Source organism: Culex quinquefasciatus, chromosome 2 (assembly GCF_015732765.1).
Source record: "Culex quinquefasciatus strain JHB chromosome 2, VPISU_Cqui_1.0_pri_paternal, whole genome shotgun sequence".
NCBI lineage: Eukaryota > Metazoa > Arthropoda > Insecta > Diptera > Culicidae > Culex > Culex quinquefasciatus.
This window is the reverse complement of record NC_051862.1, coordinates 218,534,350-218,559,891: the sequence shown is the minus strand read 5'-3', so window position 1 is coordinate 218,559,891 and position 25,542 is coordinate 218,534,350. Positions and strand designations below refer to the sequence as shown.

General features: G+C 37.4%; 3 protein-coding genes across 8 annotated transcripts in view; 1 reads left to right on the top strand and 2 right to left on the bottom strand.

Moving 5' to 3' along the window:
- Positions 1-16,671, bottom strand: part of LOC6032123 (ankyrin repeat domain-containing protein 29) — a 366,194-nt gene extending 349,523 nt beyond the window's left edge. Inside the window, exons 1-2 of one of the 6 annotated variants that reach the window (XM_038253623.1) lie at positions 16,555-16,671; positions 13,385-13,980 (exon numbers count right to left, since the gene is read on the bottom strand). In XM_038253623.1, the coding sequence (XP_038109551.1) occupies positions 13,385-13,396 (12 nt within the window). In that variant the 5' untranslated portion in view covers positions 13,397-13,980; positions 16,555-16,671. The other 5 variants (XM_038253621.1, XM_038253618.1, XM_038253620.1 and 2 more) reach the window with 5 other exon arrangements.
- A 2,605-nt stretch (positions 16,672-19,276) lies between these two features.
- LOC6032134 (40S ribosomal protein S21) lies at positions 19,277-20,100 on the top strand. Its single transcript, XM_001842736.2, has 4 exons — positions 19,277-19,386; positions 19,469-19,527; positions 19,769-19,960; positions 20,036-20,100. The coding sequence occupies exons 2-4, from the start codon at positions 19,478-19,480 to the stop codon at positions 20,043-20,045; spliced, it is 252 nt and encodes an 83-aa protein (XP_001842788.1). The 5' UTR covers positions 19,277-19,386; positions 19,469-19,477; the 3' UTR covers positions 20,046-20,100.
- Positions 20,101-21,185: 1,085 nt separating this feature from the next.
- Positions 21,186-25,476, bottom strand: LOC6032135 (daxx-like protein). Its single transcript, XM_001842737.2, has 3 exons — positions 25,270-25,476; positions 22,251-23,581; positions 21,186-22,195 (listed from the first exon to the last, which is right to left on the bottom strand). Exons 1-3 carry the CDS (start codon positions 25,312-25,314, stop codon positions 21,724-21,726), a joined length of 1,848 nt encoding a protein of 615 aa, XP_001842789.2. The 5' UTR covers positions 25,315-25,476; the 3' UTR covers positions 21,186-21,723.
- Between the last annotated feature and the right edge of the window lie 66 nt (positions 25,477-25,542).

Genomic DNA, 25,542 nt, shown 5'->3' with positions numbered 1-25,542 from the left:
CGGTTGAGCCTGTGACAAGATATTCCAGTGACATTGATTTGGTACACATGTCTACATACAGCCAAACACACAGACATTTGCTCAGCTGGTGATTCTGAGTCGATATGTAGAAATGAAGGTAGGTCTAGGAGGTCTAACTAAAAAGTTTGTTTTTCGAGTGATTTTATAGCCTTTCGTCAGTAAAGTGAGGAAGGCAAAAATATCTTCCATATCCAACGCATCTGAATTCATCTTTCTGCAAAACTATCCCCCTTCCAATAATTCGTAGTAACTGTAAAATTTGTTCTCACCCTCAATCGCACCAGCAGCAGCTTCGATGGAGAGGATAAAAATGGAAAATGGCTTTCCAGTGTCGGCACTGCGCCTTCCGACCGGAAATAGAGTGGTTTTAAGTTGTCTGGAGTATGCAACGGGCGGAGATTTACGATCCCCGAACTCCGCTGCCGTTGACAGTGGTTAGACGCAGGGACCTGCCCCCTTTTATTCCTTCGTTTTGAGACATTTTCGGGATTTAATTAATTTTACTCTCCCAGACTCCAGTGCCAGTGTGTTACAAATTGAATCAAAGCAAGGTTGCCTACTTCTGTGAGCATGTGTGTGTTTTTTCAAGTGGCTCCACTCCGAAATCGGGAAGCAAAGATTCGCTGCCAGAAGATTGTGCCGGCTAATTAAATTAAAAAAAAATGAATTTTAATTCCAACACACAACCCAAAACCACCTCCCACCACAACACACATAACAAGTTTTAATTAGCTTATAAATCGTTAGCTAGGGGAACAGCATCTAATTCCAGCGTGCCTGTAATGTTGCCATATCAGCTCTTTGACATTCAATTACAGCTCATTAAAAGCGTTTTCAACTGAAATCGAGTGATAAATAGCTCAATAGGAAGTGAGCAAGCAAGTTTCTTCAAAAAGTTTTGCAAAATTTGTTGTTTAAATAGTGAAAATCAGCCAATTGGACGGAGTTAGGAGCGAGTGCTTAACCTGCCAAACATACGAGAATTTCCCCTAGATCAAACAGAAACGCGCGCGAAATTTTGGAACAATTCCACCTGACGGCAGTGAACCGAACTACAACAGGTTTTGCTGATTTCGTCGAAAGCCGGGGCACGACAAATTTGGCAAGGGTGGGCCACAATTAGACACAACAGAGGAGAAAGAACAACACACACGCGTCTTCATCGCTCGCCGAGCTTAATTTTCACGAGGCATGAGCTAAAAAGATGTCTTAATTCAGCATCCCCCAAACGAACGCGGCTCAGCTGATGAGCGCCGAATGTAGGTTGCCACGGTTCGTTAAGAGGGCAGGATTTTGAGGGGAGAGGTCGCTAATTTTGGCAAATTAAACATTTAGGATTTTTTTTTATTTGATTTAATTTTAAAGACATTAATTGCTTCAACCTTAAATAATATTATTTCAATTAAAAAAAAATCACAAGATATTGAAAAAAAAAAACAATTGACCAAAAATAGGTCTTTTACCCCTCAACAAACACCTCCTCGTTCTCAAGACATGTGATTCGAGAGATTTAAATTTGGCGTGCCAAACGAAACGTGTGTTGCCGTGCTCTCGCGTGACAATCAAATTTCGCGGTTGTTACCTGGTTAAGCCGATGCACAAACTGCACAGTGTGCCAATGCACGACGGAATTAGGCAGCGTAATTAAGTCTTTCGCGCGAGAACAAATTTGTCATTCCGGTCGGTGCTAAATAAGAACGAATTTTGATTACGAGCAAATTTGAGGTGGCGGGGGGTGCACGCAATTTGTGTCAGTTTGGGGTAGGTTAGTTAGTGGAAGTTAAGAGAGCTATTTTTTTGACTAGGAATTAAGTTGTTTTGGCATTAGCCATATATTTTACTTTATTTTTTTATGAAAAAAAATGCGAAAAAGCTATGGTATACTCAGAATTCCGAAAAGGGATTGTCATAAAAAAGTTTACAAAAAAAGATATTCAAATGTTCACAGCTCACTAACCATTTCCGAAAATGAATATGTTTTTTTACATGGAAGTCCAAATTGGTTTTGTTTTCTCCACTTTGCACTTAAAATTATCAAAAAAAACAACCTTTTGACTAAATTCTAAACTGCAAGGAATCGAGGCAACTTTTCCTATTTCATTTAAGTTGACTAAATTCAAACATTTCAAAACTAATTTATTTCTCATGGAAGTAAATTATTTTTGAAAAAAAATCGATGATACACCCAGAACTGGGCATCGGCATACGAGAGGATAAAGAGCACGATTCGGTAGTAAAATGGTACTGTGTGCGGACGGAGAGGATAAATCCCGAAAATACCGAGAGTATTTTACTCATGGGTTCATTTTCAAAAAAAGTTCATTTATCAAAAAAAAGTACCGGTACCGAGACTCGAACGGCTTATTGAACCGTGCCTTTGCCGTATGTGCCACCATGATTCGGTGACTAAGTGGCGGTCATTTGTCCATATATGCCACTCAATAGGATGAACTGTTCCAATGAACGAATGAACACGCGAGAGGTCTTTACTCTCGCAAAATAGCACTTTCCTCACGTTTATTTTCGTGAGGATTATCCTCTCATTCTTTAACTTTGGGTGTAGGCATTGGCTGAATCTATTTTTTTACCGGAAGTTCGTAGTGAAAGATTTTTTTGGATACAAACACTAATTAATGAGTTAAAACGGTCAATGCTTAGAATTTACTTCAGAGCGTTTAATTTTTATTATTATTTTAAATAAAACAGGTTTTATAATAACTATAGTTATTATTTGGAAATTTCATACCGCAAATGAAATAATCCAACAAATTTTAAACAAAAAAAAAAGAATGTGAAGCGCCATCAATAAATTACAGATTGAATAATTCAGACAAAATGAATCAAAATCTTCAATCAGTGAAACATTTATAAGTATTTTAGAGTAAGTCTATTCCAAGTTTTATTTAAAGTTTTTGTCCCTCGACTTCGATCGAGAACGAGAGGAGGGTAGCAATGCAACCTCAATCCAAGTGCTTTTGTCCCTTACAAAATGCTTTTTACACTATTACAGTTATACATTATGTTACCATAAGAAAAATTGCAAAATTTTTATGAATTTACAAAAAAAAATCTGTAGTCAAAACATTCAAAATTTAAATAAAAGAAACTGAAAAATGCAAAAATAAACCTTGTTTTTGCAAATATACAGCACTTGTTCGGTAACTGAAAGCACACAAATGTCAAAAAACTAATACAAACCAAAATGACCAAGGGGTGAAAGGGTGCAACAATAAATACAACTTTTTAATCAGTTTTTTTGTGAAATTACAAGTCACAATTTGAGGAAACTGGAAAAATTGGCTCTGACCACAAATTTAAGTAACTTTTATTTGTATATTCAACTAAGAAAAATTATTGCATTGATGGACCCCTCGGCCCATTTTTTTCAGTTCATTTAGCGAGCAGGATTTGGTAACCGAGCTACGTTCACAGCCCTGTTACAGTAGATTACCCTGTAGATTAAAATCCTTTTGGCAAGGGTTTTCAATTAAAATGTATATTTTCATTAAAAAAATTTGCCTCTTGTCATTTTTTGAAAAAAAAATAAAGGGAGAGGGGAGAAAAACTTGAAATAAAATTTGCATTTTCATAAAAAAAGTAAAATCTTATTCCACAAGTCAAATATTTTAGGCAACCCTAAACATTCTTATGGTATTTGGAACCCAGAAAATATTTTAATTTTCATAAAAACATTTTATGCAAATGCCTCATCAATTTGGCGTCTTTAGCACGGTTATGGTTATGGTGAGGAAAAGTCGGATAAAACAATATTTTCTCAAAAAAAAACTAAATTTTAATGAAAGTTTTCGTGCAAACATGGTAAAAAATTAAAAAAGTAAAAATGTGCAGAGAAAATTATTAAAAAAAAAAAAAACAATCAATCTAAATTTTACAATTTATATTTTCAGTCTATGAAAATCGACAGAATAATAACTAAGACATAGCATTGCAATCAATTGAAATCGAGAAACAAATATTTTTTATGATTCAACTAACGATAGCTCGGAAACTTTTGATCCGAATTTCCGTGATATAAAATTAAATCTTCCATTCTCTCGAATTAAAATATTTTCCAATTTTAAAAATCAAGCAAAAACAAAAAGTTTCAAACAATAATGTTGACACTTTCAAAAGATGAAAATTAAAAAAAAAATCATTAAAATAAAATATCATGTTATTCAATAACAAATGAGTAGGCTTAGTGATTTTTCACGCTCGAAAATTGCAAATTTCACGGGGACCACAATTTCAAAACACCAAATTTCACGCAAATTTCGCGGAACTTGAAAAATGTTAAAATAACTTTGAAAGTCCTATGTTTAAATCACTGAAACTACTTTTTATGCTTCATTATGTATTTTTATGTAAAAAAAATCTTTACTAAATTTTAATGCGACAAAAAAAATCTTCCATTTTTCAAAAAAAATCCTCCTGGTTATTGGATGGGCTCTATATATATTTTGAAACAAAATGTAGGACACGCGTATTCTCATTTACTGAACTGCTCTTTTAATATTTGACTAACAAAGCTCAAATGTTTTCGCTAATTTGAGTCTGTTATATCATTTTACATTTTATTGAATTTCATAACAAAGCTAGATTTGTCCAGTCAAAATGAGTAAAATAAATTGAATTTTCTGCGTATTTAGCCCATTAAACATATTTTTTAAGGGTTTTAGCTCATTTGTCAAAAACCAAATTTATAAAACTTTTGCAAAAATAATTTAATTTTTAACAAAATCGAAATTTTTATTCTAAATGAGAAAAGAAAACAAAAAAGGAGTATTTTTTAATTTTCAAGGGAATCATCAACCCAAATAAACAAATATCGTTAAAATTTAACAGGCCCCAAAAAATTGTTACATTTTAAAAATATGATTCCAAACATAAAAAAAATACTCTTAATTTTATTTTGAATAAAACAAAGCTTGATTCTTTTAATTTCTTTCAAAACTATACCTTTCAAATAAAAAAGCACTAAAATTTTAATTTTTAATTGAAAACTAATGGGTAATTCTCCGCCAACTCACACAGCAGTTGCCCCAACCTCTCTTCGATTTGCGTGAAACTTTGTCCTAAGGGGTAACTTTTGTCCCTGATCACGAATCTGAGGTCCGTTTTTTGATATCTCGTGACGGAGGGGCGGTACGACCCCATCAATTTTTGAACATGCGAAAAAAGAGGTGTTTTTAAATAATTTGCAGCCTGAAACGGTGATGAGATAGAAATTTGGCGTCAAAGGGACTTTTATGTAAAATTAGACGCCCGATTTGATGGCGTACTCAGAATTCCGAAAAAACGTATTTTTCATCGAAAAAAACACTAAAAAAGTTTTAAAAATTCTCCCATTTTCCGTTACTCGACTGTAAAAAATTTTGGAACATGTCATTTTATGGGAAATTTAATGTACTTTTCGAATCTACATTGACCCAGAAGGGTAATTTTTTTATTTAGAACAAAATTTTTCATTTTAAAATTTCGTGTTTTTTCTAACTTTGCAGGGTTATTTTTTAGAGTTTAACAATGTTCTACAAAGTTGTAGAGCAGACAATTACAAAAATTTTGATATATAGACATAAGGGGTTTGCTTATAAACATCACGAGTTATCGCGATTTTACGAAAAAAAGTTTTGAAAAATCGAAAAATCAGGGGACAAAAAAATATTTTTTCGGAAAAACTTAAAAATTTCAATGGATCAGCTGAAATAAATTTAAAATTCATTCTCCTGCGTTTTTCATTCCATTTTTAGAATGTTTGGGATCATTTTAGGAATGTTTGGGTTGATTTATAGTAGTTTATGCAACAAGATGCAAAAAAAAGATTTTTTCAGCACGAGTCGTACATTTATCCAACGAGGTTCACCGAGTTGGATAAATACGAAGAGTGCTGAAAAAATCAAGTTTTGCAACGAGTTCCATACAACATTTTTTGCAATTCCAAAAAACACACACTGAGTGAAATGTTATGTCAAATTTTCATGTATTTTGTCAATAAATCGTTTAAATCAAAAAAATGTTGAAAAGTGTTACTTTTCGAAACATGTGCTGAAAAGTTCTACTTTTCAGCACCCATTTGAGTGCTGAAAAGTAGAACTTTTCAGCATTTATTTTGAAAAGTGTTGCTATTCGATTCTGCTATTTTTGGTACAGAAAAGTAGGCTATTTCGTCGTTCAAGAATGACAGGAAAAGTAAGTAGTTTCACGACGGAATTGCAAAAAAAATCTTTCGATTTTTTAAAAATTTTCGATGTTTATTATCGCAAATTTTTTTTTTTGCTAAAATTTTTGTTATCGTCAAATCTTACATTTTTTGAAAACTAATGATTGCAAAATTACTGAACTAGTGTAAAATACATTTTAAAACACTTTTTCCATGCAAATGTTGAAACTATGGCTTGTTATTTCAATATTTATATTTTTTATTTTTTTTTTTGCCCATATTTGCATTCAATGATTCGAGAAAATTGATAAATTTCACAAATTTCACGCCGTCTACGAAAACGTCATCATTAACCCTATATTAGTAATAAAACCAGGCTATTCATTCGCTTAATTCTACAGTAGGTCATAACATTTTTTTATTCCTTTTTATGATTGATAAGTTATTTTATGAAAAATCGTTACATTTTCACACAAACATAAAATTTCACGGGATTTCGCGGAAAAAGCCAAATTTCGCGGATTTCACGCTGTCCGCGAAATCGTGAAATTTCACTAACCCTACAAATGAGCAATTCTCTACGATATCGGCCGATTTCGACCTTTTTTTATTTTTTGATTCTTTGTTTTTGGCTCACTCTTTGTGGGGGCTTTTCTATGACCACAGAAATATTTTTTTCGAGAAATTCAGAAAATTTCTAATAAAATTGTCTTTTGACATTGGAGATTGGAAGATTGAAATACAGAGAATAAAAGAAAAAGAAACAAGAAAAAAATATTATATTTGTAATATAGTTTCAAAAAACGAGAACTATTTACATCATTTGCCCATTTTCATAAGGATTCCTATTAGGATTTTATATGTCTAAAATAGTGAAAGGAACCTACAAATATTAAAAGGTGCTAAAGATTAAATGAGTGCAATTGATTTGAATTACAAAATAGAGCAATAACTGGAAAATATTTTTCAGTCAGCTTTAAAAGAAAAGAAAAATTGCACATTTCTTCAGCTCAAAATTTGCTGTTTTTTGTCCCCTAATAGATATAAAGAAGTTTCAAAAATGGAAAAAAAATGTGGATTTTGGGAAATTTATTTTTGTGAAAAACAAGTTAATTTAAATACCAGTACACAAATACAAATCTTTTTATTATGTGTGAGACATTTTTTTTTTTCAAATCAAACTTCATAACTTTTTTTAAAACTGAACTTTTTAAAACATTGCAGTCTGGATTGGATACAACTTCTCAATTGTACATAAGGCAAAATCAGCAAAAAAAAAAAACAATGTCAAAATATTTAAATCACTTGTCACCTGGCTAATCCCCAATCAGTCCAATCCAGAATTGCAAAAAAAAATCCTCCAAATGTCCCACATTAAAAACTGGGTCACATTCATCAATGAATAGTGGCGTCAAAAAATCCCTCGCCACACAGTTCTGTCAAATTCACTTTTCAAGCGCTTCAAATGTCTCCGCATAAAGGCTATAGCTATAATTAAGCGTCCAGGGCGCGTCAATCAGACGGCGAAACCAGAAAGTGGAGAGTGAGACATATCGTATGAAAACTGGTCCGCACACTTGATGCTTCCACCTGGAAACGGTCGCCGCCGCTGCGTGTTCCCATTTTAATTCGCAAACCCGGTTCCTGGTTGTTGTTCTCTCGCTTTCCTATAGGAAACTGATTTGAGAATTATCCGAGAAAAAAAATAAAATGAAATTTGACAATAACATTTTAAATATTTTGTTGTAATTTAAAAAAATTTAAGTACAGAAATTGTTCTCTTAATTAATTGAAAAAGCAATGCTGTTTCCCTTAGTACCCTTAACCACAACCTGGAGAGCAATCCGCAAACCAGAATTACCGGTCCACAATGAGGAAGGGGGCACGATTGCACAACGTGGCCTGGCCGCACGTGGAAAGTGACGTGACGCGACGCGTCGTCGTCGTCAACTATTTCATCAAACAGAGGAGAAGAGCGAAAAAGTGCCAAGAAAAAACAACATAAAGTGCAAAAAGCAAACATTTGAGTCAATATTTGCGCAAAAACGCTGCTGCTGGCTTCTGGTACGCGGGGTGTCACGGCGTGAGAAACGCGTTTTATTCGCAGCAGATGATGATGATGGCGGTGGTGCTTCTGGGAAGAGGATGCCGGGTAGGGATGACCTCCGCGGAAAGCCATCTTCCGACCGGTGATGCTGGCCACCCACGTCGGTTCTTAAAGTTATAAATCAGAAGCATTTGAGTTTCAAAATTTTGTTAAAAGATTTTGGATTCAATTTTATTTAAAATAAATCGAAATATTAAAACCATAAGGGTAATTCTCCGCCAACTCACACAGCAGTTGCCCCGACCCCTCTTCGATTTGCGTGAAACTTTGTCCTAAGGGGTAACTTTTGTCCCTGATCACGAAACCGAGGTCCGTTTTTTGATATCTCGTGACGGAGGGGCGGTACGACCCCTTCCATTTTTGCACATGCGAAAAAAGAGGTGTTTTTCAATAATTTGCAGCCTGAAACGGTGATGAGATAGAAATTTGGTGTCAAAGGGACTTTTATGTAAAATTAGACGCCCGATTTGATGGCGTAATCAGAATTCCGAAAAAACGTATTTTTCATCGAAAAAAACACTAAAAAAGTTTTAAAAATTCTCCCATTTTCCGTTACTCGACTGTAAAAAATTTTGGAACATGTCATTTTATGGGAAATTTAATGTACTTTTCGAATCTACATTGTCCCAGAAGGGTCATTTTTTCATTTAGAACAAAATTTTTCATTTTAAAATTTCGTGTTTTTTCTAACTTTGCAGGGTTATTTTTTAGAGTGTAACAATGTTCTACAAAGTTGTAGAGCAGACAATTACAAAAATTTTGATATATATACATAAGGGGTTTGCTTATAAACATCACAAGTTATCACGATTTTACGAAAAAAAGTTTTAAAAAAGTTGGTCGTCATCGATCATGGCCGTTCATGGTCACCCGCGACAGACACGGACGACGAAACAAAGAGAAACGCAAAAAGTAACTTTTTCAAAACTTTTTTTCGTAAAATCGCGATAACTTGTGATGTTTATAAGCAAACCCCTAATGTCTATATATCAAAATTTTTGTAATTGTCTGCTCTACAACTTTGTAGAACATTGTTACACTCTAAAAATAACCCTGCAAAGTTAGAAAAACACGAAATTTTAAAATGAAAAATTTTGTTCTAAATGAAAAAATGACCCTTCTGGGACAATGTAGATTCGAAAAGTACATTAAATTTCCCATAAAATGACATGTTCCAAAATTTTTTACAGTCGAGTAACGGAAAATGGGAGAATTTTTAAAACTTTTTTATTGTTTTTTTCGATGAAAAATACGTTTTTTCGGAATTCTGAGTACGTCATCAAATCGGGCGTCTAATTTTACATAAAAGTCCCTTTGATGCCAAATTTCTATCTCATCACCGTTTCAGGCTGCAAATTATTGAAAAACACCTCTTTTTTCGCATGTTCAAAAATGGAAGGGGTCGTACCGCCCCTCCGTCACGAGATATCAAAAAACGGACCTCGGATTCGTGATCAGGGACAAAAGTTACCCCTTAGGACAATGTTTCACGCAAATCGAAGAGGGGTCGGGGCAACTTTTCCCGATTTCGTGTGAGTTGGTAGAGAATTACCCATAAATAATCGTAAATCAAACCAGGCACTCGAAACAAGAGTAAACCAGACCACAAACACCAGAACCAGTATCTGGCGATTGTAATTCCAGACCAGAAGATCTTCAACTCTACCTCGACCATGTCGCAACCGATCCCCATCCCATCGAGCCCCCCAAGCAAAGTAATGAAGCTAAAAGTAGAACTAAGCCGGCTCAAAACATGCCCAATAAGTGGGTCACCATTGCCATCGCGTCTTTTGCCCAAGAGGCAGGTTCCTAACGGATTATCATGCCGACGACGACGACGACGCCAAGTTTGTTCCTTCCTTGGAAGCTTTTCTTTCATTCGCGTGAAAAGTCTTTCCATTCTGCTGCAGGTAGAACTTTCAAAGGCGCAGAGAGAGCGAGGACATGGATGGATGGCTGCCTCTTTTGCCAAGATTGCAATAACCACCGTCATCAACGGCGATGGGGATGACGGAGAACCGGCCATCACCCGGCATTCCGGTGCGCGCGATATTGGTGGACGGACTCCATGCGCTACGGTGAGACTAGTTATCATCGTAGTTACGGAACGGAGCCGGTGAATGTGCAGCAGTGCATCGGGAACGAGCACTGAAGGGCCTTTTGAGTGTTAGTTCTCTGAAAAATATTAACTTTTAATTTATGTTTTTTTTTTTTTTGCAAGAGATAAGAAAGTTTTATTTTAAAAAACTTTGGAAGGGATTTTTTTAATTGATCTGTAAAAAAAAACTGCAATATTCAAATTGATGTGTTTCTCAATTTTAATTTGTTTATTGTTTTATATGGTTTTGTTGTGTAATTTTTGTGTTTTAGGTATTTTCCGTGTTTATTTTGTTTTTTTTTTCAGTTTTTTTTTGTGTTTTTTTTTAGTTTTTTTGTGTTTTTTTTTTGTTGCTATTTTCTTTTCCTTTTTTTGTTTTTTTCACGTTTTTCAGTATTTGTGTTTTTACGCTTTTTATTTGTTTTTTTTTTTGTTTTTTTTTGTGTCTGAGTTTTTTTGTATTCTGGGTGTATTTTTGCGTTTTTGGTGTGTGTGTGTGTGTGTGTGTGTGTGTGTGTGTGTGTGTGTGTGTGTGTGTGTTTTTTTAGGTATTTTGTTTTTTTTGTGATTTTTTGTGTATTTTTTTGCATACTTTGTGTTTTTTTTTCTGTTTTATTCTGCTTTTTGCGTTGTTGTATTTTTTGTGTGTTTACGTTTTTCTCCTTTTTTTCCACGTTTTTTAGTATTTGTGTTATTTTACGTTTTTGTTTGTTTTTTAGGTTTTTTGGTTTGGTTTTTTTTTGTGTCTTTGTTTTGTCTTTTTTGTTTTTTTTTGGTTTTCTGTGTTTTTTTTGCGTTGTCTGTGTTTTTTCTGCTTTTTGTGTTGTTGTGTTTTGTTTTTGTGTATTCACGCTTCTGTGTTTTTCACGTTTTACGCCTTTTTTGTGTTTTTTTCAGTTTTTGTGTTTTTCACGTGTTTTATTTGCTTTTTTACATTTTATGTTCGATTTTGTTGTGCTTTAGAGTTTTTTTTGTGATTTTGTGTTTTTGCGTTTTTTGTGTGTGTGTTTTTTTGTGTATTTGTGTTTTTTTTTTTTTTTTGTTTTATTATGTTTTTTTTTGCGTTGCCTTATTTTGTTATTTTTTGTGTTTTCACGCTTCTGTGTTTTTCACGTTTTACGCCTTTTTTTTGTTTTTTAATTTTTTTCAGTTTTTGTGTTTTTCACGTTTTTAATTTTATTTTTTTACATTTTATGTGTTTTTATTTTGTTGTGTTTTAGAGTTTGATTTTGTGTTTTTTTTTTACATTTTTGGTGTGTTTTTGTGTTTTTTTTTAAATTTGTTTTTATGTGTTTTTTTGCGTTGTCTGTGTTTTTTTTATTATTCTGCTTTTTGCGTTGTTGCGTTTTGTTTTTTTATGTTTTCACGTTTCTATGTTTTCCTTTTTTCCCCCTTCCCCCTTCAAAATTGGTCTGAAAAATCAGGGGGCAAAAACAATATTTTTCCAAAAAACTTCTAAATGTCCATGAAAATAGAAGTCTTATCAACTGCAATCAATCTAAAATGAATTTTTCTGCATTGATAATCATATTTAGCATGTTTGGGCTTGTTTAAAAAAGTTTTGAATTTTCATGAAATTCCAATGTACAGCATCGCAAAAAAAAATTTCGCAAAAAATAAAATTTTCGTCAATACTTAGATATTTTGGAAACTAATGATGGCAAAACAACTGGACAGGTGTATAATGCATTTTAAAACACTTTTTCATTAAAATGTCGAAACCATGGCTCGTAATTTCAATTTTTATTCTTTTTTTTTGCCCGAGGAATCTTATTATACTGAATTTTTCATTCAAAAAATAAACATTTAAATATTGACAACTCGGTTAATCAACGAGTATTCAAAAAAATAAATATCAACATTATTAAGGGAACTTGGTAAAATAGTTTGTTGAATGAATTCCGAAATGTTTTGAAATTCATTAAAAGAATATCAGATCAACATAAATCATGTTTCTAGCGTTTTTTGCGTTTTTTGATGCAAAAATATAAAATGAAGATTTAAAGTCAGTTATCTTCAACCTCATGTCATGTTTTAACATTTCCAGTTGAAACCAAGTGTCAAAAACTTTAAGCTTGCCAATAAAAACAATTGTTTTATTTTTTTAAAAAAGGTTTTGGTTTTTCTTTTTTATAGACCAATTATATACGTTTTCACTCTGAATCAACATAGGGCGTGCTCCCATTTTTGAAATATTTTTTTGAGAAATTTAGGCAATTTCAAATACTATTCCAAGTTTTAATCGACCCGAAAGGTAGTCAAAAAGTTTGATAGTTTGATTTTATTCAAATTTATTTAGAAATTGTGTTCGATGGTAGTTTTTTAACATTTTTATAAAAAAGTTTTTAGTTTGAAATCATTCTTTAGTTAGAAAGTAAATCGGGAAATAGAAATTTGACTGGTCACCCTGTTTATTGGCCTCTCTGCTCTGGAGCCGGGTTTGGAAAACTTTGAGGAGGTCTGTGAAATAGCATCCAGTACATTGGTTCACAAACTTATTTATTTCGCGATGTTACTAAATCCTAACAAGAACTATGTCTTCTCTATCACAGATGACAAAAAAGCCTTCCAGTTCAATCCTCACCAGAATGCAGCGCAAAAAAAGCACTCTTTGAAACCAAATAAAAAAGAAGGGTAATAAAGTGCGCTGAATTCGAGGAAGCAGGCACTACCAGCAAGAGAAGAACCGGTGGTCACACACACCCCGTCGCCACCAACTAAACCCTGAGCCCGGCCCGACTCAGCTCGTCCAGTTCGTCAACAAGAGCCTGAAGACTGCAATAAGAACCGGTACACCGGGTTTGTATTGCACGCCATAACTCACATATATAGCACACATATTGCTAAGAAGGCGGGTTGAAAAATGTGTGTCGGTCCCACATTGCTGAAGTTTATAATTAATAATGTAATACTAATCAACAGTAATTGAAAGAAGAGTGCATCGGAGCGACAATTCTGAGTTGGGTGAGGGAAGCACGGCAAAAAATCGTTACGTTACCTTCAATGACATTCCAATTGGCTGATCCGATTTGCCGAGATGCTGCCCGTGTGCATGCAACCGTATCGCGTTCCTTCTGGGTCGTCTACAAACACACTGTTGTGTCACTCGCAAAAACTCACAGAATCCAATAAACTATAATAACGAGCGCAAAACTCTCGACGGTTACTCGACGGCGGCGTCCCCAACTTTGTAAATAGCAAAAGCACAGGACGGTGGAGCCACTCGTACCGAAAATTTAATTAATTATATTGCTTTTCAACCATTCAACTGCGAAGGTGTATCACTCTTCACTTCACTTTGTCGACGACGACGATTCGATTCATAGAAAAACTGCTTTAAATTCTGCACACACACAAACACCATTCAATTTTGTGATTTCTGCTTCCTCGTGCTTCTGTTTTACTTGCTTTTAATTATCGAAGATTGATATTTCCAACTTCGTGCCACCCCCGCGCTCGCGCTATGACGCTGAAACGTTACAGTTGGACGGTTTGGTTGGGGTTTGGAATTTTTCAACTATTCGCTTCACTTTTCATTGACGATTTGATTCAATATTGCTGGCGCCCTTTATGTTTCGAGTGGCATCCAAATTCCTGCACGAAACTTTGCCGCTCTTCAAAAATCGCGGGGAAGTTCGTTGACGGCTGATAACTCTGAAAAGAAAAAGGGAGAAAAAAACAACCAAAATGTCAATTAAACTCTGTGATAACCTTGGCAACTCGATAAAAAAACTGCTTGTTGTGTAAGCGCTTTATCGCAACCCGTCACGTCACCTTTCTCTCCCTCGCGATGTAAACAATAACAAAGTTGGCCACGCAGATCGGAAACGCGAAAACGTGACGCGAGATTCGAAAATTCCAAAACGTAAACAAACAGAACAGGTGATAAATAACACAGAACGACGCCGACAGAGACGAAAGTGCAGGAAGGAGCTCACGAAAATGCGCTGGAAAAACGGCCGCAACGCGCACTTCTATCCGACTGAACTTGAAAACGGCTAATAAGTCGGCGGCGTGGAAAGCAACGCGAAAAGCGCCGAGGAAAACCAACCTTTGGGTAGGAGAGGTAAAGTCGCTTAACCACGTTGACGCGAGAGTGTCGTGAGTAAACACACGATCAAGCCGGCTGGAGCGACTTTGCGCGCGCACACACTCACAAACGATCACGTTGCGTCGCGCGCGCGCGTACTTCGATTCGCCATCGTTGAAACCGAAGAAACGTCAGTTGCGTTGACACTTGTCGCCGGTTCTAGAAAGCGATCGCGCGGATTTCCTGCCGGACGGACGGACCGCTACTGAATCGGGCACCGCGCTAAGGCCCAAATCGTTGAGCCGGACGAGCCTCATCCCTTCCTCGGCGCGCACGTCAAGCGCATACTCTATGGGGAAGGGAGCTTCCGATACACCAAGGCACGCGAATTACCGCCGGCGGCCACATGGTGGCCAAGGTCCGTGGCCACAGACGGCGCGGAACGAGCCGAGCGTGCGCTCGGCGTTCAATCCGATGCTTCATTAGCCTCTCTCTCTCCACGTGCGCTGATCGCTTTTATCGTGCAGTCATATTCTATTGTTGAGACCCGGGCTGGTTCAGATGAGAAGACGCTGTGTGGGAGCTGAATCGTGGAAGATTGATAAGAAAGCCAGATCATCATAAGTGCATCGATACGCGGGTGTCGAACTTTCTTCCCATCAACCTTCGGCTTTTGTTTTGCCTACCACCGACGCCGCACAAACTCACATCTGCAAATTATTGTTTTGCTTGCCGCGGGTGTACGTACATATCGGGCTGGTGTTTACGTTGTTTGCATACTTAATAAGGTTCAAATGTGGAGTTTGAGGGAAATCGTTATAAGTTTGCTAACTACTTACGTACGTCAGGTGGTGTGTTGGGCCTCGGCAAACTTTCTCTCGTTCTGGTTGTTATTTATGAGACCTTAATGTCTCGTGCAACTTAACCAAGTCAAGAATAAGACAATGTTCAAACAGAACCAAAGTGAATGTTAAGCAAAGGGTATTATTGTGATGTTAAAACACTACAATTGATAAATTGGATGTTACGAGTTTAAAAAAAAAAAAAAACAAAAAAATATTTTTCAGATATAAGTCCAAGGCTTTCAATTAGTTAGCAAAAATAACATTTTCCAAAAACAAAAACCATAAGGACAATATTGAAAAAACACGATAAAAAGGTGTAAAACGCAAGGAATATCAGTTATTTTTTAAACACTCTAAATTAAAACAAAAAGCCAAAAGCATTCTGTAAGCATCTCATTTAGAGAGAGGGTGACCCAAAAAATCCATATTTTTTCTATTTTTAATCGAGTTTACATTAGATAGATAACGGGTACGTATATTCTGTCTTTCTTTGAATTCTTACGTCTGGATTAGAGAAGCATATTTTTTCCGAACAATTTGGCTCGTTTTCATTGGCGTGTTAAGATTAAAACCTAGTTTTGCAAACAATTGTTATTGAATATCAGGATTGATTTCCCTGTAGTCTACATTCGGGTATATTCTTGTGAGTGGAAAAAGACAACGAAATGGCGTGAGTTTATTGTGCTCCATTGTTTTACACATATTTTTTATATTGTTTTATTTTAGCTACGACGTCTGTGATTTTACTGCACCTGATGCATATGTTTTAAAGCTTTTAGAAACTTCATAACGAACTATAAAGCTTTTCAGCAAAAACATTCACCAGATAAACTGTTCTGAAATTACTAAGCATAAATAATTTGTATTCTGGAAACTTATTGAAGAAAACTCAAGCAATTATCAGACAAAACAATTAATATTTATGCACCTTACTTCAGAACACAAGTGTTTGTTTACATAACATGCCAGCTATTTCACCCAACACTTTTAGTGTTGCCTTAGTACATGCCGTAACATGCGGGCAGTCTATTTTTAGGAGTAAATGCAGACGAAATAAACCAGAAAGAACCCTGCATCCTAAGAAATTGAATTGTACCTTTACTGACCTTTCCGTCGTTCTTATCGCGCTCCAATTTCCAAAAATAGCAAATTACAGGGAAATTCCTCGTTCCAGCAGCTTCGTCTAGCCCTGGCTGCCGTGATTAAATTCTTCAAATCTCCACGCCAAACACACTGACTGACTGACTTTATTTTCGATCGAAGGAAATTCGCAATTTTTGTTCGTTTCCAAACCTGGCAATATTGACACGACTTTATTTACATTCTTTACGCCCGAACGAACACACAACACTCAAGAAAGAGAGCAACAAACGAGACAGCAGCAATTCAGGCGCAACCAGCTGACGAGCGTGGGGGAAAACGAAACGCCTGAGGTTAGGCAAGAAACGTCAATGGTAGTCACCCTGGTGGCGTTCGCGGAAAGCTTTGCGAATTCAAACCTATTTAGCGGAGATAGCAACCTTAAAGTTAAATTCACCACCGAAATAAGGAGTATCTACAATAAATTTAGTAGCGCATATACGTAACTTTCTGCAGTTATCTACAATCAATCAAGTGGTCAAAAATGTCATCGGATTTTCAGTAAATAGTTTAAAAGCAAAAAACTGAAGACTTCAGTCACGATGGGCGCATTGAAGTCTACGAGATGTCTGGTTGACACAACCAAAGTAGCCAAAATTGTTTATTTTTTCGATGGATGACCCGGAGATATATCGATGAAATGAATTGTGTAGCCAAAATGTTGACTTGGCTCATTTTAAAACATTTGTTTATAGGACGATATTTTTTTTAATGGACTGAACAGTAATATTGCAGAAGAATGATAAATATTAGACTGAAAACAAAATGAAATTACCAGCAGCGATTTCTACAATCGAAAATGACACATTTTGTGCTTTCATGAGTTTTCAAAAATCATATTATTGATGGATTTTTTGCGACGAAAAACTTTTTGTAATTTTCATCCTGATTAGGTATAGGGGCCGTCATTAGCTTAACACTTGTTTACATTTGTTTATTAGACCTAATAAAAAAAGTCTCAATATTTTCTTTGATTTTCAAATTTTAATTTCTTTTATTTAAATATTCTGTCAGAAACCTTTAAAAATTTAAACAACGGCCTAAATTAAAAAAATATATATATTTAAAAAGTGATTTCGAAATGTTTGGTTTTAAGCTCTTAAATCTCTAAATGCTGAAACAATGTTTTTTTTTAATTTTTTACTATTTGATTTGTTTAATTTCTTTTTATTCAAATGTTTTGAATGTCTGCATTTTTATTTGAATCGTTAAAAAATAAATCGTTAAATTTTCTGAATTTTAAAAAATATGTTTAGTTTAAATAATTTCAAAAATTCAAAAATATATTTTTTTAATAATTATTGCAAATCTAGTACTCTCTTAAAGAGTGACAAAAGGTGAATTTGAATTGAAATATTATTTAAAAAAAAGATGAACGGCTTTATTATTCCAGACAAATTTAATTATAGATCTATTATTACATTACATTATTATTACGATACATTACTTGCAACTTCTTGGTATCATTTTGCAAACAGTAAATTGGTTTCAATTTGACACACTCAATCGCGAGTACCTTAGGTAGAAAGACATGTTTACGAATCACAATTATGCACGCAGCTTTTTACTTTTCAAGTACCTGTAACGAAATGAACTCAGCAGCAGCAGTTCCCAATCACGAAATATTCTAACAGAGTTGGTTGGCCCTGAATCCTGCTAAAACGGTGAAACATTTCTGCTAGAATGCTGTAAGAGTATCCAGCTCTGTAAGAATTCTGCTAGAATCCTGCTGGAACGTCATAACTGGGCTGGAAGACACATAAAACGTCTTAAAACAACGTTTATAAACATATAAGGCTAGTATGGAGATCGGAAGGAAAGGGGTCAAGAAACAGCTTTACGAACAGCAGAACAAAGGAGAGGGAGCGATTTCTTGGGGCTTTTCTTCACCCTCTCTGGCTTGCTTTCACTGCCGCTGCTGCCCATTTGTTTTTTTTTTTTTTCATGACCGGTTCCTTCCGAAGTGCTTATATCGTTATATGATTAAACCTCGTATTAAACCATAAGTTCAATACTTGAGTTTTTAAAAAAAAAAAAAAAAAAAAAAAAAAGGTCCTATAAACTATTTTGTTTCGTATGTTTGCATACCTATTGCAGATTACACCGATTTTTATACAATCGAGCAAGTTGTGGAAAGCTCTTCAATAATGTGCACACCTCAAACTACAGCAGAAGATTAGTGCGCTGACCACGGGGACGCGCTGTCTTGTTTTTGCATGCTTATTTTTATTTCTTTTGTGTCGCTGTTTGTTTGCTTGGGTGCATGTTATTCTATATAGGTGATGGGATTTTATTAAATGATCATTATATTGCATTATTTTATTTAATTGATTATATAACCACACTATATTTCACACTTAACACATCATACAAAACACATATGAAACTGTAAACAGGAGCGTTTGGTACGGTATGTCCACGCATCCTTCCTCCCCTGTAGATTCTGTGAAATGTGATCCGTTCTCAGAATCCTCTCTGCGGTAAACACAACGTAGTAGGGCTGGCCGCTTTAATTTTTGCAATGCATTTTCGGGTGTTCTCGGATGTACTGCAATTATTAATAATGACAAGAAAAGTGCTTGGGGCGTAATCTTATCACAAGACTTTCCAGCATGCTTTCATCGGACTGGCTGCGTTTGTGTTAGATTAGATTAGATTATTAGATTAGACACCTCAAACTACAGCAGAAAAAAAAACTGTCTAAAACGCACACCCGAAAACTTTGCTTCAAATCGATGATAGCTTTTATCCTAGACACAATATTTAAAAAAAAAACTCTAGAATTTACCTTACCCAATCGTCAGTTCAGCTTTTGAACTGTCGTTTGAGTAAAAATCCAATTAAAATAAAGTTCATAATTTGAGTACTTCCAGCTGACCGTGTAGCTGTCAAAGCAATCTAGTACCTCTTTTCCGACCAGCCCGTTCTTTTTGATCCGCCATTCTGTCAAAGTTGTTGTTCGTCAGATTTGCTCTGAACTAAAAAGTGAGTTTAATACTTGAAATTCATGCTAAAAATTGCTAAATTACGATGGAAACTGTTTCTAACGTGATAATCTTCCTTTCAGACATCAAAAATGGAGAACGACGCCGGAGAATTCGTTGATCTGTACTGCCCACGGAAGTGGTAAGTGTTCGGTGTTGATTTCGCGACGATTTCCCAACACGTGTCGGCTTTAATTTACTGTTAATTTCACTTGTTTTAGTTAAAATTAATAATTGAATTATTTCTCACTGGTTGATTGTGAAAAACAGTAAAATTCCGCCGGAAATACATGTTAATTGGACCATAATCAACCACCGCGAAATTTTGTTTACGAAACCTAACCTCACTTTTCCTTTTTCTTGTTTTCTCCCGGAACGCGCAGCTCTTCCAGCAACAGAATCATCCACGCCAAGGATCACGCCTCCATCCAGATCAACATCGTCGATGTCCACCCCCAGACGGGCCGTATGCTGGAGACCTCGAAGGTGTACGCCATCTGCGGTGAGATCCGCCGGATGGGAGAGTCGGACGATTGCATCGTGCGTCTCGCCAAGAAGGACGACCTGCTGGCCAAGTAAGTCGGACCGTGGTCCCGCAGTGTGTGAAATAAGTTAAATTGACGGTCCTTTTTGTTTCTTTCTCCTTGCAGGAATTACTAATTTTGGATGGTTAATCTAAGGCTTAATCAATAAAAAGGTGATTTAAAATCAACAATTGCTGTGTTCTGTTAAAATGATGACAATTCTTGTTACTGTATATTTATGAGATCCGTATAATTTCAGCTTTGAATTAGTTAGGAACAACGTACCATCATAGAAATTGAGAAAATAATAATTTGATTTGTTATTTCTAGAATTTTTCAAAACATCCAATGCGTCATGGGTTTCCTATGCACATAAAACCTTTTGAAAATGTTATCGAGATTTATAAATTGAGTCCTTAGTTAATATTTTCCAAGGTTGGACAGGTGTATAATACATTTTCGAAAACAATTTGTTCATTCATGTGTTGAATTTGGGGTTTATTATAATTTTTTTTATCAATTTTTTGTAATATTTTTAAAAGAAACATAAAGTAGATACAGTCAAGTTGATATTACACAAAAAAATATTGAGATATCGCTATTCTGAGCATTAATAGTACTTTATCAGCCTTTCTTCAAAATTTTCTTGATTTAAATAATATTTTATGGCCTGTAATGAAAAATATCCAACAAGTCCAAAAATATGACAGCGGAAAAAATACGTCCGTTCACGCTCCCAGATTACTTCGATCCGTTGTAAACTAAAATTTATTATTATTAATTAATAGAAAGGTTCACAAAATTACAATGACTTACAACTTCGGTGTTTTACGCAGCTGAGGCCAGGATAATCCATCAGTTGCGCCCGTACTACCGCTCGCTTCGAACTGTTATTTTTATTTGATTTTAATTTGAGCAGTAGCACGGGCACCGAGAGTTGCAAGCACACACAATAGAACAAAACACAAAGATCTTCAGCAGCAGTGTCCGAGGGGCGCGTCACTCTGCGTTCATACGCAACTTGCCAGGAACCAGAGCTGTACTGTTCTGATCAAGATAATTCGAATGATCTAACAGAACTACGGATGTAGTTAGTTGCGCTCCTTCCTGGATGTTCCTTACTTGGATGTCAACCGAACAGCACGCAACAAGGTCAGTGCCATTGCATGCTCTTAGGTATCAATCCTTGGCCTGCTTAAAAACAGAAATCGTAAAAAATAAATAAACATTGTTCCAAAAGAAATTCAAGTAAAGAAGCAATTTCACGTAAATTTTCTGCAAAATATCTTTATTTTATTATAGAGCGCGTTATATTTACAGTGGCTGCGTGTGATCAATCCTGTTTTATTACATCAATTACAAATAATTTAGCTTGGCTGGTTCCATATTACAGAAAACGCTCGTTTAATTCTAGTTTCCAAATATACCTTACAAGTATACTTTACATTAATGACGAGGACTTGCTTTTATGTTTCGACTGATTTTCCAACTTCGATAACGATTAAAATCACCTTCAACGATTTCTCGAACGAATCGTACGAAATTTCGAAATGTTTAACTCTAACGTAGTGTGTGTGTCCATGTTTGTTTTACAACTGATTAGAGATCGAATCGCTCTCATCCGAAGCCGACTAAACCAAAAAGCAATAGCGCTTTTAAACCCAAAAAAAATATTTAAGCCTAACATACATACGTGTCACACGCTTGTTACAGAATTACGGAGAAAACGAAAATGGCTTTCCGACTATTTACACCCGCCCTCCCTCTCAACAGCTACTTCCACTGGCCGCCGCGGCCAGCGTCGCGCTCAATCGCTAAGAAGCCATCGGCACCATCAGCTCTTCGTCGTCGGAAATCTCAATGTCGTCGAACGTGTCCGGTTTGACGTTCTCCTTGATGACCATTTCGTCCTCCTCGTCATCTTCCTCGTCGTCCGACTCTTCGTAGTCTTCGGCGGGGGTTGGGCCGCTGTCCTCCTCCTTCGGTGTGGCCGGCTTTTCAACTGCGGCGTCTGGCGGTTTGACCGCTGAGGAATCGTCGCCGTCGGCAGGAGCTTCTTGCTCCGTGGTAGCTTTGGGTGGTTCCGACGTTGTGGCGCTGCTTGGAGAGGGGGGTTTGTCTTCGGCGACGTTTGTTGAGCTTTCTGCTTTGACTGTGGCGGCAACTTCGGACGATGTGACCGTGGCAGCGGGTTTACTACTGGATGGCTTGGCTTTATGGCTGGACGACGATGGTTCTCCGGCTTCCGCCTCGTCTTCGGTGTCATTGTCCTGGACGCGAGCGAATCTAGAATGGTATTTGGATTAGAAATTGGTATTATATAGAATTTCTTCGAACTCACTTGTCGATCAGGTCTCCAATTTTGCCGTAGTGCTTCTTGTTCTCCTCCAGCTTGTCCTGCAGCTTCCGATCGACCAGGGCGGGATCCTTGTCCGGTCCCGTATAGTAAGCGACCGTTTCGTACAGGTCCGTCTTCCGGCGCTTCTGTAGCAGCTTCCCGATCTTCACGAACGCGTCCTGGGCGATCTTGGTCATCTCGTCGCGCCTCATCCGGTAGCTGTACTGGCTGTTGCAGTGCTGCAGACACTTGAGCACGTCAAAAAAGTCCGGAAACGTATTCGTGCGGTTCACGAAGGTCTGGATCGTCCGGTTAAACTCCGGATAGTGCGTCCCGTCAAAGTGGATCGGCTTGCGAACGATCCGGTGGGCGTGTCTGCTCTCGCCGGTGATATCACAGATCTTTTCGTAAATCTCGAACGCCCGCTTCTTGTAACGTTCCTCCATCATGTAAGCCGAGTTGATATCCTCGTCAAAGTCCACCTCCATCTCCTCCAGCTTGGCGATCCGCTTCTTCAAGATGTACAATGCACGGTTCAACCGTCGGATCTGATTGTCCTTCTTCTCACTTCCCGTACTCCCAGCAATGTTCTCATTCGTCATCACCGAGTCCCGCGACTTTCGCCGGATGTTCAACTCCTCCACGATGCTCGACAACTTCAAGTAAACTAGCTCCGGATTGGCCAGCACGTCCGTCGTCACCATCGACAACGTCTTCTTGAAGCTCTTCGAGTTGATGTAATCCGGATGGACGCACTCGTAGTACTTGACCAGCTTCTTCTGCAGCAACAGTTCCATTTCCGGCGAAGAATCCGCCTTCCGGCAAGCATCCAACAACTCCTGAAACTCCTTCCCAATCGGGTTCTTCTCAAAGTTGTGCTTCTTGTCCTTCTTCCCCGACCGGCTGGTCGAGTGCGAGTCGGCCGTACTGCTACTTCCGGGCGTCGCCGTCTTCCGGTCGTTCTCCTCCCCGGCCAACGTCGCCAGCGGAGACTTCTTCTTGAGCAGTGACTGCGGTTCCGTTTGCTGCTGCTGCTGCTCGTGCATTTGAACGATCTTCTGGTAGCGCTGCAAGTCCTTCTCCCACTCGTCGGAATAGCTGATCATGGCAAAGTTCTCGTTGACCGGGGTGCGGTTGTTGTTGTCCGCCGCCTCCCGGCTCAGGTTGGTCGCGATCGTGGTCGGCTTGATGCGTTTGACCTTGTTGCTCAGATCGGTGGCAGTCATCGCTGCGGGTGGGGGTGGCCGAAGCAGGCCCGTGGGAACCTTACGAGCACCTCCGTTTACCGGAGGAACCGCTGGCGGGGCCAACCGGCGACGTTTGGGTTCACCGGACTGGAATGGACAGGGAAAATTGAACATTGAAAAGTCAAATTAATTTTAACAGGTTACCATCGTTCAACAAACTTGGCGAATGACGTTTTGCAAAAGTGAAGGCGCATCAAAGCATGCTGTGTGACTTTGTTTGATTCGTTTTCCGAGTGTCATTTTGTTTCAGTTTTTGAGTTTCAACATCAGCAATCAGTTTACTTTTATTATTTTTCTTAAATAAATATAGATACATTAAATGTGACGAAACGGTTTTCATAAACGCCACAAAACACTTTGCTAAACATTTTAACTCGACTAGGTGAAATGATGTTGGATTTGGTTTTGGTATTGGAATCTCTAAATTGAAACAAGGTTCTCTGTCGACCTTCAAAAAACTAAAAAAAGAGCTTTACTGTATCGAAGTTAAAACAACTGTGGTGGATTCCGAGGCCAGGGAATCGGTCAAGGACGGAAAACAACTATGGCAGCTCGAAAATTCATGGAACAATGCAAATTGATGAAAAAGATTACGGTGAAGCGCGGTATGAGCAAGTATGAAGGAAAATATTGATGAATGATAAAAATGTTAATCAAGACACGAAGACTGTTTGGAAAACGAAATATGACGTGCAAGCGTTCACAACTGCCAAAAGCCGCGAAACGCCAACTGTTGAACAAGGACTGAACATAGCTGAAAAACTATGTTTAGCAGACGTGGCCGGGTACAAAGACAGAACGCATTTGTGTCATATGCCGAACAGTAGTCATAATTACCGGAATCTGCAATGGAGTATTCTGTAAAAGTTCAGCGAACTTCCGGAAAGGCCGACAAAAATATTCATCCCAACAAAATTCTACCGTATGTGCCAAGTGCAATACGGTAGCGAATGGCAGTGCACGATGCGGAACCGGGAAACCAAACTTATCCGGAGGACTTAATAATATCCATCGAAAAATTGTGACAAATTGCTAATGATTCAGTCGGCAACGAGTTCCTACCGTACATTTCCCATGTAAACCGTCGAGCACTTGATTCTAGTGACAATCAGAAGGATTCTTCATCGGTATTTGAGATTGATTTTTTCGTCAATGGGAAGACAATGCTAGATGAGTTAAGGTTTACTGTCAATTCAGAAAAAGGAAAAAGAAAAGAAATAGCTTTATTTTTCACTAAAACTGTCCAAAATGGCCTTCGTTATAACTTTATAACAGCGATTTCTCAAAAAATGCCAAAATTCCCTTGTCTTTAAAGTATCTCAATGGTTCAGTTTGTACTTCAGGACTCAGGAAAACAAAGAAGCCTGCCTGCCACTAAAAGTGCATCTCCCCTCGCATACCTCCTGCACCCCCTTTCCCCAATAAAACTCAAAGGGCCACTGCTTGCACTGGATGGATTCGCGCTGATTGATATTGTTGGCTTACATAACATGGCCTGCTGCGACCCCACTGATACCGGGTGACCCACCATAACCGGGGTCACCGATTGCGGGCTCCGAATCGAATTCAATTTTCAACATCATCGAAGAGTGCCGCGCCAACCCAAACCACACAAAAACAATCCATTATTCTTAGCTGTAGCCTACTGCGGCGGTGGTGTCTGACATTTCTTCCTTCAAATTTTCACTCTCACTCTCCGAGTGTGAGTTTTTTAAGCGCGATCACAAGCTTGGCCCTAAGATATTTTTTTTTTTCAATCAAGAACGCAGACCTACCTCCTCATCGGAAGAATCCAGCACGATTATCGACGACGGATCCATCTTGTCTGCGCGGGGCTCCGGGGTGGACACTCCAGTGACTAATACGACGCAATTGGCTGAAGGCGGCGGCGGCGATGACGACGGCGTGTAGACATTAAAATTTACTATTTTCGAAAAAGTTTGCAGATTTTTTTTTCTCCACACACCTCCAAACGTCGTCGAGCTGCTTAATGGCACGGTCTCACTAGTACTAATTCAGGTGCCGACGACGACGACAGGCCCAAAGTG

Bases quoted from the DNA above. Each gene is read 5' to 3' on its own strand.
- LOC6032134 (XM_001842736.2), top strand. From the start codon at position 19,478: ATGGAGAACGACGCCGGAGAATTCGTTGATCTGTACTGCCCACGGAAG. The intron at 19,528-19,768 runs GTAAGTGTTCGG...CGGAACGCGCAG, and splicing joins CTGTACTGCCCACGGAAGTG to CTCTTCCAGCAACAGAATCA.
- LOC6032135 (XM_001842737.2), bottom strand. From the start codon at position 25,314: ATGGATCCGTCGTCGATAATCGTGCTGGATTCTTCCGATGAGGAG. The intron at 23,582-25,269 runs GTAGGTCTGCGT...TGTCCATTCCAG, and splicing joins TGGATTCTTCCGATGAGGAG to TCCGGTGAACCCAAACGTCG. The intron at 22,196-22,250 runs GTGAGTTCGAAG...ATACCATTCTAG, and splicing joins ATTGGAGACCTGATCGACAA to ATTCGCTCGCGTCCAGGACA.